The sequence below is a fragment of the Sapajus apella genome, unplaced genomic scaffold, assembly GCF_009761245.1.
Source record: "Sapajus apella isolate SASKATOON/1434 unplaced genomic scaffold, GSC_monkey_1.0 scaffold67, whole genome shotgun sequence".
NCBI classification, from domain to species: domain Eukaryota; kingdom Metazoa; phylum Chordata; class Mammalia; order Primates; family Cebidae; genus Sapajus; species Sapajus apella.
Window position 1 is genome coordinate 2,874,037 of NW_022437007.1, and position 12,843 is coordinate 2,886,879.

Consider the following 12,843-nt stretch of genomic DNA (forward strand, 5'->3'; position numbering starts at 1 on the left):
TTATTATGAATTTATTCATTATTTTGTTTACCCCAAAATATTCATTACACAAATGGTTAACATAGTTCCGTTTTTATTGAGTTAACTTTGTGGTTGGATACAGAGAATAAATAAGCTAATAGCTGTGTAGCAAAATCAAATGATGAGAAGAGCTGTGACTTCCAGTCATTCCATTTGAATATTTTTTTCATCTATCATTTTTCCAAATTTGCTATTTCACTATTCTTATTTTCCAGAAATATATAACGTATTTTAACTAAACCTGCCTGATGGCATAGTCTTTGGACTTCTTCTCTTCTCTAACTACATCCTCTTCCTAGCTCACACCTAGATTGGGTGGTTTATAAACGCTAAGAACCTAAACAGGTATCTCTAGCCCATATCTCTTTGCTAAACTCCAGGTTCCGATATTCTAAGGCTTAGTTTATATCTCCATTTAGACTACAAAACGGCATCTCCAAAAAGAAACTGCCATTTACTCTCTCAAACCTGTTCTTCCCCCTTTCTCTTTTCCAACTTGAAAAGTCTACTCAGAGGGAATAATCTGGTACAGGCGCTAGGCTATACTGGATAGTAATTCCCTTCTTACAGATGGGGCCCACCCAGGGTAATCGGTTTTGCTTACATTACACAGTAAGACCCAAGGCAGTCTAGAAATCAGTTTTCCGTCTCGTAGAATTCTAGGATACCAGAAAAGAAAAAAAGACACTAGCGAACATTTACATCTTTTTTCTGCTGCATAATACAGCAAGAAGTCTGTGGCATTTAAGAAACTTGCTAGATTGTGGGCACTACTTTAAGTGCACTTTCTTCTACATCTTTTTAAGAATGATAGCCTTTCTAAAAAGCAATAGCCAAAGTGCAAGGCGAAGTCACATAAAGGAGACACATAAAAATTGCAGCAGAGAGCAGAAAGCCTGTGTAATGTCAGGGAAGGTCTCACAAAGAATCGGGTTGGAGTTACCTCTGGGAAGACCCATAGGAGTTTTCTAGGAAAGGTGAGGAGTTTTCCATCACGGAGTTGTGGCAGGATAAGTAAGATTAGGAGGCCATACTGATGTCTCCCTTGTGTGAAGCCCCGCGGGCTCTTTTCCCTTGCACCTTCCTGCATCAGCTCCTAACTCTTTTACAAGGTAAGTGGTCCTACTGGATACCAGCAGACCGCCAAATGGCTACAAGTTCCTGATATCTAGTACAGCTTAGTAGAGAGAACAAAAGTCCCTTATTCCTGATGTGGCCTCCCCAGTCTCCAGCCAATTAGCACCAAAAGCCCAAGAAGCTATTAGCTACAAATTTTTGCCTGGGGGTTGGGAGATGGGTGGCAGGGGGGTGGTCGCGCACGCACAGCTAAGCTCAAGATTTAACTTATAGTAACCCTTTCCTCATTTTAGTAGTAAAAAGCTCACACGTAGGTGGAGATTTTATATGCTTAATAATACATGCAATGTGTTAGAACATGCAGATACTGAGCGCATCAGCCAATTTGGGGTCGGCCTTTGCACACCTTACCTCACCAGTATTTTATGAATATTCATGTACAGCTCCCATAAAAGGAATTCCTCTTAAGGCACTAGCTGCAGCCTTGCCCTTTGAGCAGTCAGCTAGCTCTGCATCTCACAGTGTACTGCTGCTTTGCAATAAACTTCTCTGCATACTCTCACTCCGAACTCGCTCTCAAAGTCTTTTGTGCCATGAAGTCAAGAACCTGAAATGGCCGGATCACAACAGAGTGAGAGGCAGGAGAGGATACTTGACTTCTCTGCAACATTTGATAATGTTGATTTTGCTTCATCTTAACACTCTTTTCGTTCATAGGCATGCCTTCGTCGTTCAAGAACAGTTTTCTTCTCCATCTCAAATGCTGCATTTTATTCTTAAGGCAATACTTCAGTGGTCTTAGTTTTCCCAAGTGATTAGAAGTGATATTGTGGAGAATATGTAAACAAATTAAAATCCCTCAAATTTGAATCTACTAAATGACGTAATTACTCTAAATCCTGCCCATAGGCAGCATGGCATGTTTTGCCATAAAGTGAAAATAAAAATGGTTTGATTCAAAGAAAATATTAGCTGTTGAAGAAGAGAGGCCTCTGCCCACCCCCTCACCATTGTAAAGTCTCACTGTGCTAGATCTTAAGTTAGGCATATACTTTTTAGATGCACATATATTTTGTTTTCTTTAATAATGAGGTTGTTTTCTGATGCTTTTCTATGAACGCGGAAGTTATAAGGAAAAGTCATAGGATCATTATTGCACCATCTGTTCCAGCTGGTTTGTTTTAGTCACATGCTTTTCAGTGTTCTCAGTGAGCTGTCAACAAACTGCCAATTAATTATAAAAACCTAACCGGCTGTCAGAGGTTAGTATACTGAGAAAGCGAGATTACAACACAGTTCATCATGGGATCGATTACTGCTGATTTACAAACAATTTCCACAACACTTTCTGTAGATAAGTGGACTTTTAAAGATAAAATAATGATATCTTTGGATTCTGTATCTAAAGAGAAATAAGAAGATGATCATTACTCTCTGAGCATACATCGAGAAGAGCCATTTATTTTTTAATTGAGGTTACTGTTTGATAGGTAATTGGATTCAATCGTTTTCCTTAGTGATATTTCAATGAAAAAATTACAAGGTAGTCATTTACAAAAGATAAGCACAGAAACTAGGTTTTGTCCTTTCTCTGGTCTTTTGGCTGTTACCTCTACACTGCCGAGTTCAAATGCCCATCTGTAATAGAAATCAGAGTTTTCCTAAGAAAAAAAAAAAGTTATCTGACTTTTACTATTAGTTCTGTTTAGTGTTATTTGTGATACCAGTAAATCATTCCAGTCATATGATAAATCTGCTAAGGTAAATAATATATGTATATTTATTTTTGTGTAAGTTTGTATTACTGAGAGATTTTGAACTTGGAAATCTTAGGACTATCAATGGAAACAATTAATTATGGTTAATCATATAAGCGATGTAGAGAGATTAGGTGAAAACACCATAAATAGATTGAATATACTGCCTTGAAGATTTGCATACTGACTTATTTTTATTGACTTTTAGTGAAATGTAAGTCAGATATTTCCAGCTTACTACCTTTGGGCAGATAAAATATTTCAGGATAATGTTGATCTAAGTCTGAATGCGTGGGATCTTACAGGAGGCTTATAAGATTTTTAATAACCTATTAAAAATTAATTGTTAATTTACTCTGTATTTGATAGTGTTTGAAATCTTTGTAGCCATATAGAATGTATGTGTGTGTGTGTGTGTGTCCACACACAAAGAGAAAGAGGAGAAGGAAAAAGAGAGAGAGAAAATGAGAAGGAGGGCAGAGAAAGATAAACTTTAAGTGAGCACTTTTAATAAATTTCTGACCTCACTTGTACCCACAGTCAGGATGGAAGGAAGTTGTTTTCATGCCTTTTTCTTGGCTCTCCTCATGGACAAACAAAGCAGCAGATGTATTCAGAACGCTGTGGAAAATATATCTTAACCTGAGCTGGTGCTTTTTGCTTTATTCTTGGGCTCGATCTTGGATTTAATATCTTCTATCCAGATGTCTTATAAACAAATATTTACCTCTGAGAAAAGGATTAGGCTATACATCAAAATGACAAAAAAAGGGGGAATGGATTGCAAATCAAAATATTTAGTTTGCTCAGGTTAGTTTTCAGAAGCTTTGTAGCATCGGAGGAAATACAATTATATTCAATATTATCAGAATGTAAGGAAATATGATCTTTATTTTATCCTTGAATGCAGAATGACATTTATGCACTCATATACTGTTTAGTAGGTGCCAGGCTATTTGCTAGGCCCAGGTGATATAATGCTAAATAAAACAAAAATGAAAGCAAACAAATATTGGGAGGCTGAGGCAGGTAGATCCCGAGGTCAGGAGTTCAAGGTCAGCCTGGCCAAGCTGGTGAAATCCCTATACTAAAAATAGAAAATTTAGTTGGGCATGGTGGTGGGTGCGTATAATCCCAATTACTCAGGAGGCTGAAGCAGAGAATTGCTTAACCCCGGAGGAGGCGGAAGTTGCAGTGAGCCCAGATCGCACTGCTGTACGATGCGGTGACACCAGGTGTCACCGCCTGGGTGACAGAGCAAGATTCCATCTCAAAAAAAGCAATGCAAAACCGAACAAACAAATTACTGCATTCATGAAGTTTGGAGGAGAAAAAAGACATATAACCTAATGGAAAAGACCAACACATTTCAAATAATCACGGTTATGATTTATAATTAGATCTCTGAAATGAAGGAAAGCTGATCTATGGGAATGAGTAACTTTAAAAAAGCAACTCAGGGAAGGGATTCTTGAGAGAGATGTTTTGATGTTCTGAAAGTTTTTAGGTGACCAGTGGGACGGGGTGAAGGGCCATATTTGCAATGAAGAAAATACCTTACAAAAGCCTTATAGCAGAGACTGGCAAAATAAGTTCAAAAAACTGAATGAAGTTTAGTGTCGCTGGAGGTGGTATCTGGAGGGAGAGAAAAACTCACAGAGCCCAGACACTGGGAACTTATCGGCTAGGTCAGGAATTTTGATTTTTATCTTAAAGGTACATGAAAATATACGAAAGTTATTAATGAGTGCAATAACATGATCACTCAGGCTCTCACGTGGAGAATGGATTTAAGATGCATGTACAGAAATGTGGAAGACTAGGAAGGATGTGGTTGGGGCAGTTTTGGTGAGAATTGTCTTGACAGCTTGCAATAGAGTGGGGACGGTCAATTTGAAGAGGAATCGAAGTTTGGGAATATATTCAGAAGGTAGATATAAAATAATTTGGTGATGGTTTAATGTAAAGGATAAAGGAAAGATATCAAGGGTGTTTCCTTGGTTTCTGGCTTGAGTACACAGATGAATAAAAATCTGGAAAAGTGTGGTGTTATATGAGGGTATGCACGCTATGAAGAGCTGCTTTCGATACATGAAGGTGGAGCTGTTAAGTAGTCAAACTATACCAATCTAGAGGTAGAATGTGAAGCAATATATATGTATAATAAAGATCAGAGATGATATTGAAGTAACCTGGGCTAAATGAATGAACCAGGAAGATAAGTGGCTAGCAATGAGATTCGATAAACCACAATATTTAATGGCAAAATAAGGCAGTAGGCTGGACCTCCTAAAGGACTGAGGAGTTTTTACAAATTCTACAGAAACAGAAGAGACAAGTGTTTTTAACATCAAAGAAAGTGACAATTTCCTCAAAAAAGAAAAAAAGAAAAAAGAAGGAATGGCCAGCATATGTCTTATATGTCTTGTAAGAACTAGATTAGGTGTGCCCACTGTGGAGTGTGTGTATGTGCGTGTGCGAGCATGTGTGTGTGTGTGTGTGTGTGTGTGTGTGTGTGTGATTGTGGTGATTAGCCTTGAGAAAGTTAAAAGTCACTTTAATGGCATGAGGAGGTCAGAAGCATGACTGAGTGAACTAGGGTAAGAAAATGGATGGAATGATATATATAACTATTCCAGAAATTCAGAAAGTAGAGAAGAAAAATTATCTTAAAATATAGGCCATTTCAGCCTGTCTAAAGATGGAAGAAAATAATTGAGAAAGAGAGTTAAAATTCAGTTAAGAGCCAGACTCAGTGGCTTACGCCTGTCATCCCAGTGCTTTGGGAGTCCAAGGCAGGAGAAACATTTGACACCAGGAGTTCAAGCTAGCCTGGACAAGATAGTGAGATTCTGTCTCTGCAAAGTAAAAATAAAAAATTAACTGGCCCTGATGGCACACACTGGCCATTCAAGCTACTGGGGAGGCTGAGGCAGGAGGGTCATTTATGGTGCCACTACACTCCAGCCTGTGGAACAAAGTGAGACTCTGTCTCTAATATACAGCATAGAGCAATGTTAATTAGTTGATTAAGTTTCTCAAGAAGTCAGACATAACAGATTGGCTTCAATGGGAGAAGGAAAAGCTCCTTTGTGTCACAGTAGGGAAGGAGGTATGTTGACGAAAGTAACGAAGTGGAATATACTTGAACTCAAAGCTTAGATTTGTATGTTTGGAAAAAAGTTAGTATTTATAAAATAATGAGTTTATGGCATTTTACAACTTATTTATATCCGAAAACATAGAGAGGCTGAAGTAGACATAACATTTTTAGTTTAATGTAACTGTAAAGCAATTTTCCAGGAAATGCCTTTTTAAATACTGAAAAAGTACATTAATAACTAAATATAATCCACCTGCATAACTTCTGTGGTACTCAGTGAATTTATTAAGCACTACCTATCCTAGGCTATCTTATTAATTCTTCATCAATATTTACCAGTGAATTATAGTAACTATAAGTCTATTAAGATTTATTCATAAAATATAATCAACGAGTTCAAGATTTATATATCCATAATTGTGTTCTGTACAGATAATTAGAAAACTAACTATAATGCAATATTTCCTGTATTTCCCCCTTTTCCTTCAACATGTTTTTCTTATCAGTCCCTATATTTCTTCCCGTTTCATATTTTGTATAGCTGAATGAAAAAAAAAAGTATTTGTTATAATCAAAGTAATAATCAGTATTTGGAGACGCTTACTTCTCATTTCAATTGGTAACTACCAGCAAGTTTTGAGTAAATATTTCATGATACATGTTTTTCAATATACAACTCATTTTTTCTGATTACTTGCAATTTTAATTTTGACAGGTGAAAACCAACAAGGATGTTTAAGTGCTGGTCAGTGGTCTTGGTTCTTGGATTCATTTTGCTGGAGTCAGAAGGAAGGCCAACCAAAGAAGGAGGATATGGCCTTAAATCCTATCAGCCTCTAATGAGATTGCGACATAAGGTACAGTCAGTTTTCTGAATCTGCTCATAGTGCCTGCCAATTATAAACGGAGCTATTAGTTTTCTGGTTTATTATTCACTTAGGAGCACCTATTTCAGAATATGCCTTCAGTAGTTTACATATTATTTTTTAAAGGCATATTTTAATACATGAAACAGTAGTAAATTTGTAAATTTACACTTTTGAAAACTGACTACTTCTGGACAAAAAATATAGATGGCCCATTAAAAATATAATTATTAGAATTTACATAGTGTAATATTTATAAATTTATAAAGCTGTAAATCTCAAACCCAGTCTACCAGATAATTTCTATTACTCCCATATTAACTGCGATTTAGAAGATTTTAAACTAAAAAAAGTGTTATGTTCCATGATTAGCCATAAAGATAAACAAAAATGTATCTACACCATCTGCAAATATATAGGCTGGCAAATGATTTGCTTCCACAGAAATTATTAGAAATGTTAATTCCATCAAAAATCATAATATGGGGTTATCTAATGTTAGGCAAATACTCTACTTCTTATGTTAAATGTTTTCAAGTATAAAATAATCTGATATTTAAACCTACAATAAATTATAAATATTAAATGCTTACACTAAATTAAACTGGTGTTTTATTTTAATAGCAGTCCATGATGCTGAAAATAATATTCTCAACTTTTTTATTAAATCACAGAAAATTTTATAACTCACTTTTGAGATTTAAGAAAGTAGGAAAAACACCAAAAATAACATACTAATTGTGGGAGAAAACTTTATATATTTGTAAAATTTCTTATTCAACTGGTCTATAAGAAAGACATTTGAAATAAACAAATATTTTTCCATTGGAATTAAGATATACATTTCACTGTATATATTTTTGCTGAAATTCTTTGTAAGTATTATATATTTTGATAAAATAGCCAACCTTTACTGGGCCTTTTGTGTAGCAGACATTAAGCCAATCTCTGCAATGTATTATCTGATTTAATCTTTAAAACAATCTTATGAAGAAGTAACTATTTTCATTTTATAGACAATAAGTTAAGTCATAGAAAGGTGAATAAATTTTCTAAACTCCCACATTTATTAAATATATTAATTGAGATAATAGAAGGATAGGTTTGGTAGCCAACAAAAATGAAAGTATAATGTGAAAATACACTTTAGTGTCAAAAAGTATTGTAAAAATTCAATTACATGTGGAAATAAGTAAGTTTTTAAAGTTTCTAGTCTTGGCATATGCAATTGGAGAATTGCCCTTGATCTACTGCCTTGCATGAGCTAATAATCAGTTTATGCCCATCCGAAGTTTAGAAATAATAGCTACTGTATTAATGTTCTCAGAACACATTATTAATACAGCAATTTGGTCCATAGTGTTGTGTACCCATTGAATACTTATGCTGTGCTGTTTGTCTGCTCTAAGTTATGTGTCTTGAAATGAGGAATTATGCTTTTCTTTCATATCCTTTAATTTCTAGTGCCATGAACATAAGAGACACTGTTTAATTAAGTTGATGGCAGAAGAATGACAGAATGCATGATGATGCTTTTCTGAATGCTCCCTTGCTAAATGTAATACCGCAAGTTTTAATGTGTTAGCATATACCTTTATAAACAAACTATTTTTAATTAAGTTTGGGTGCCAAAGAAAAATTTATGTGTTAAGATTTAAGAAAACTTTAAAGAAATAACACACTGGGTTAAACTTGTTTGAAAAGCACTAATACCTACCAAAAATCATCTAAGTCACCTTCTAATATTTTCTATATGTGCGTGTCTTTGCCGCTAAATAGTTAGAAAGAATATGTGACTGTTGGCATTCTAAAGCACAGAGACAGAGAATGCCTGGTCATACCCAACTTTCAAACAACTTCGGACAGAGTTGAGATGAAGTTATGGAAGGCATTTGGTGACTGTGTGTGTCTGTGTGTGTGAGAAAGTGGATATTTGACTGGAATGACAAGGGTTGTGCAAGTCCCTGTAGAAACCCCATCTTACACTTTGTCCTTATTGTCAACCCTTATAACTCAGACCTCAGAAATTACCTTCTTTTCTCTGACATCTTGAAGATTGTATCAGAGCTTTTATTTTTGTTTGTGTAAATCAAGATTAGGATCCCAGAAATTTCTGGCCTTCCTTTTCCCACTGATTCCTATTATGAACCCACTGGGCCCGTATATCACATTATCGGTGAGCCCTTACTAAACCATGATTGAAAACAGCAAGCCATAATTTCTTTGGCTTATTTTCATCCATAAAACTCGACATTATTTGTCAAGACATATACTTTATTTATTTTTTAGTTTGTTGGATGTTTTCTTTCATTAGGATGTTAGCTACTTTTCATCTTGCTCCAGAGCGAGAATAGTATCGAGCACATATTCTCCTTCAATAAATATGTGGTGAATGAAATGAATGACTTTATCAGATGGCTATAATAAGACTGAAAACAAGACAACATATGTATCATATATACATATATATTTGTATTTATATCATTAGTTATTAATTAAAATAAGTAAAATTTATTTTCCTGTTGTTTATCAGAATAAAATCAATAGCACAGTACTTCAAATTTTAAAAATAAATTGTTTTAATAGCACTATATAAATTAATTTTCTCTTATTCATTATTTTTCACCTATATGGATTATTTAAAGTGCAAAAGTATAAATACTTATATTTTTGTCAGGAAAAGAATGCAAAATCCATTTGGATTAGGTTTCACTAATGTTAAATATTATTTATTGACTAGAAAAGTATAAAATAAATAAAACACAAAATAGATCTTCAGGTCTGAGAAACCATATTTTACATTTTTCCTAAAACAGTTTCAGTACTTTGAATCTGAACAAATGCACGCATAGAACTCATTTTTACCAAATATTTGTGTGCCGGCCATATAATGAATCCAATTTTGGAATCAAAAATGAAAATATGAGACCTATTTGTCAGAGCACATTGAAATATAGTAGATACAAATGTAAATGTATGCAGGTATATCATTTACAACTACATGTAAACATAAATGTAATTGAAAATTTGTCTGTATATTGAGATAAAAATGAATGATACAACAATCAATTATGCTAATTATACAAATCTTACTTGTAATCCACAGATTAGGAAGGAAGCCGATCACATGTTTTATCCCATACTCAGCAAGCATGTATGGAACATCATGTGTAGAAATTTATTCACAGTCTGGAATCGTAAAATACAATTACCAAGTCCAAATCCCAAAAGTGGATTTTATTTATCATTTTAATTTATTCATCACTTAAAGATAATGAATAAGAGAAAATTAATTTATAATGCTATTAAAACAATTTAAAAATTTTAAACATTACATACCTACATCACGCTAGGTGGTTTCATATACACTAATTATTGTAATTTATATAATAATCCTGGGATATAGGGAATATTATTCCTGTTTATTCAGAAAGGTAAAGTAACTTTCTCAAGGACAAGAGAGAACCACAGAACTAATGAGGTCATTAAAGGCAGGTAAAAGCAAAGGTAGGCCAGACATAGAGAAAAAAAAGATGCCAGAATAATAAATTAAAAAGATGATATTAAAGCAAAATGACATTGACCTCAAGGAGAAATACCTTAAGTTCTTTCAGTTTATTTCTCTTGTTCCTCCATAAACACAACTGTAGAATCCCCATATCCATAACTGAAATGAGTGTCTTCTCCTGATGGTTGCTGCAGTCCTCATTTAGGCCAGCCTCACAATGAAGACTCACTAGGAAGCAATACTTAACCATCTTAACTCCAAGTCTGTGAACCAGAATCTGTGTGTGAGCACAGTGTTGTAACTATTGATAGCCTTGTGCATTTCTGAGAAAGTTCCTTGGACACTCCCAAATTTTGAGCTGTCTTCAGAATTAGTATACCCAGAGCAGCCATGACAAACTTCAGTTAACATGTCATCAGGCATTCACTATATAGCAGGTACTCCGGTAGCTATATTCCATACATTAGGTTACTTAATTATATGAATATTCCCATGGCATAAGTGATTTTCTTGCTATTTTGTAAATGGGGCAACTGGAGTTCACAGATATTTACTAATTACTTAATGTCACAGCTGGAAAGCCAGACAGCAGTATTTGGAAATGCACAGTCTAAATAACTTAATAGAGGTTAAAGAGTGAGTACTTTTGTAGTAATTTGGCCTGTATCCCATGTATTTCCTGTTCTCCCCACATTCTGATCATGTGATAGTAACTCAGACTTACATGTCTTGGCCCTTTTGTGCTTGGATAGGACCCATGTGTCTAGTTCTGGCCAATGAGTTGGGAGCAGAAGTGCCATGCAATGCCTCTGGGCTGAATTGGATCATAATTCACATTGGATCACAGTTGTAAAACCTTCCAGAACTATCTTTTTTTCTTAAGTATTGCAAACAGCACCTGTTCAAGGTGGGGGCAACTTAAGTATTCCAAACTGCCTAAATAACTATGATGAGTGAAATGTCCTGGCAATTAGAGATTATCATGGAATAAGAACTGCAGGGTTTTAAATCCCTTCATTTTGTAAATCATTGAGATTTGGAAGTTGTCGGTTATGTCATTTAAACCTTAGCTTTATCTGCGATCAAGACAGAACTAGTATTTAAGCCCACATCACCTAATTACAAATGCTGTGCTTCTTTTTCTTCTTCTTTTTTTTTTTTTTTTTTTTTTTTTTTTTTTCAGACAGAGTCTCTCTCCCTCGTCCAGGCTGGAGTGCAGTGGTGCGATCTCACCTCACTGCAACCTCTGCCTCCTGGGTTCAAGCAATTCTCCTTCCACAGCCTCCCAAGTAGCTGGGATTACAGGCAGGCACCACCATGGCTGGCTAATTTTTGTATTTTTAGTAGAGACTGGGTTTCACCATGTTGGACAGACTGGTCTGGAACTCCTGACCTCAGGTGATCTGCCCGCCTCAGCCTCCCAAAGTACTGGGATTACAGGCAAGAGCCACCACGTCTGCCTCTGTGCTTCTTTTTCTTTATCATTTTGGCTCCCTGTTTCATTTATCCTATTGGCCTTTTAAAATTCTCATTTCTCCACTATTCCTTTCTTCTCACTACTTGCTTGATTGTAATTTTCCATCCCAATTTAATCACCAGGTATATTTATAATGATGTAATATGTATGTATTAATATTTCAGCATATTAACATGTACCTAATTTAGTTGCTGGTAAATCTTCTTGAGGTCAGCAGCATAGCTTACAATGTTTTTTTTTTTTTACCTATGATGCTGATCACACTGCTACATTGTTTGCTGATGATGATAATCAAAGTCAGGCTTGAGGGAATATCTTATGAGGGCAGACAAGAGTGTTTTTTGAGTATACCAAGTGGGACCACTTAAAGTCCTTAAAATGCTTTTATCTCTGTCTAACCAGAGATTACTACATCCAAATTTGTAGTGCAGAGCTACCCTTGCAAATCTAAATTGACATATGGTTCCCTTACTTACTAAATCAAAATGATTTACTTACTAAATCTGTGAAGGTAGTTACTGAGCAAATAGGGCAAAGCGTGTACATTTAGTAATTCCTGAGAGGGTTGCTCTTTACCATGGTACAGTATAATTCAAAGAATTCCTTTGTGGGATGTGATTTTTTGTTTAACTTTTGGTATTAAAGGAGTAAGAGATGTGGATTGCTGAAGAGTGGCAGTAGAGAACTCTAGGGAAACAGACAAACATTAAAGAAAACATCAAAACTTTGACTGCTTAGAGGCTGTGAACCTTCAGGCAGACCCAGGAGCATTATTTCCTGACTGAGAAAAAAATTTGCTATCCCTTCTGAAATATGTGATTTTGGCAGCATTATTCAAGAAAGGTCCTTTGAAATGTTAATGTATTTTGCAGAGGTCAGGAAGCAATTTGGACCACCATCTGAGAGCAAATATGTTCACGGTGAGAGGAGTTAAAAGAATATTAGTTAAAGAATTAATTAACTAAATAGTAAGGATTATACCAATTAATATATTGCTATGTTTATTTTGTGTATACAAAAAGCCTGAATATTGT

The 12,843-nt window shown here is 35.1% G+C and overlaps 1 protein-coding gene across 4 annotated transcripts in view; it reads left to right on the forward strand.

Moving 5' to 3' along the window:
* FSTL5 (follistatin like 5) overlaps positions 1–12,843 on the forward strand; it is an 807,250-nt gene that overhangs the window by 44,696 nt on the left and 749,711 nt on the right. For all 4 annotated transcript variants that reach the window (XM_032248526.1, XM_032248528.1, XM_032248527.1 and 1 more), the window contains exon 2: positions 6,674–6,815. In XM_032248526.1, the coding sequence (XP_032104417.1) occupies positions 6,690–6,815 (126 nt within the window). In that variant the 5' untranslated portion in view covers positions 6,674–6,689. The remainder of the gene's footprint in view (positions 1–6,673; positions 6,816–12,843) is intronic.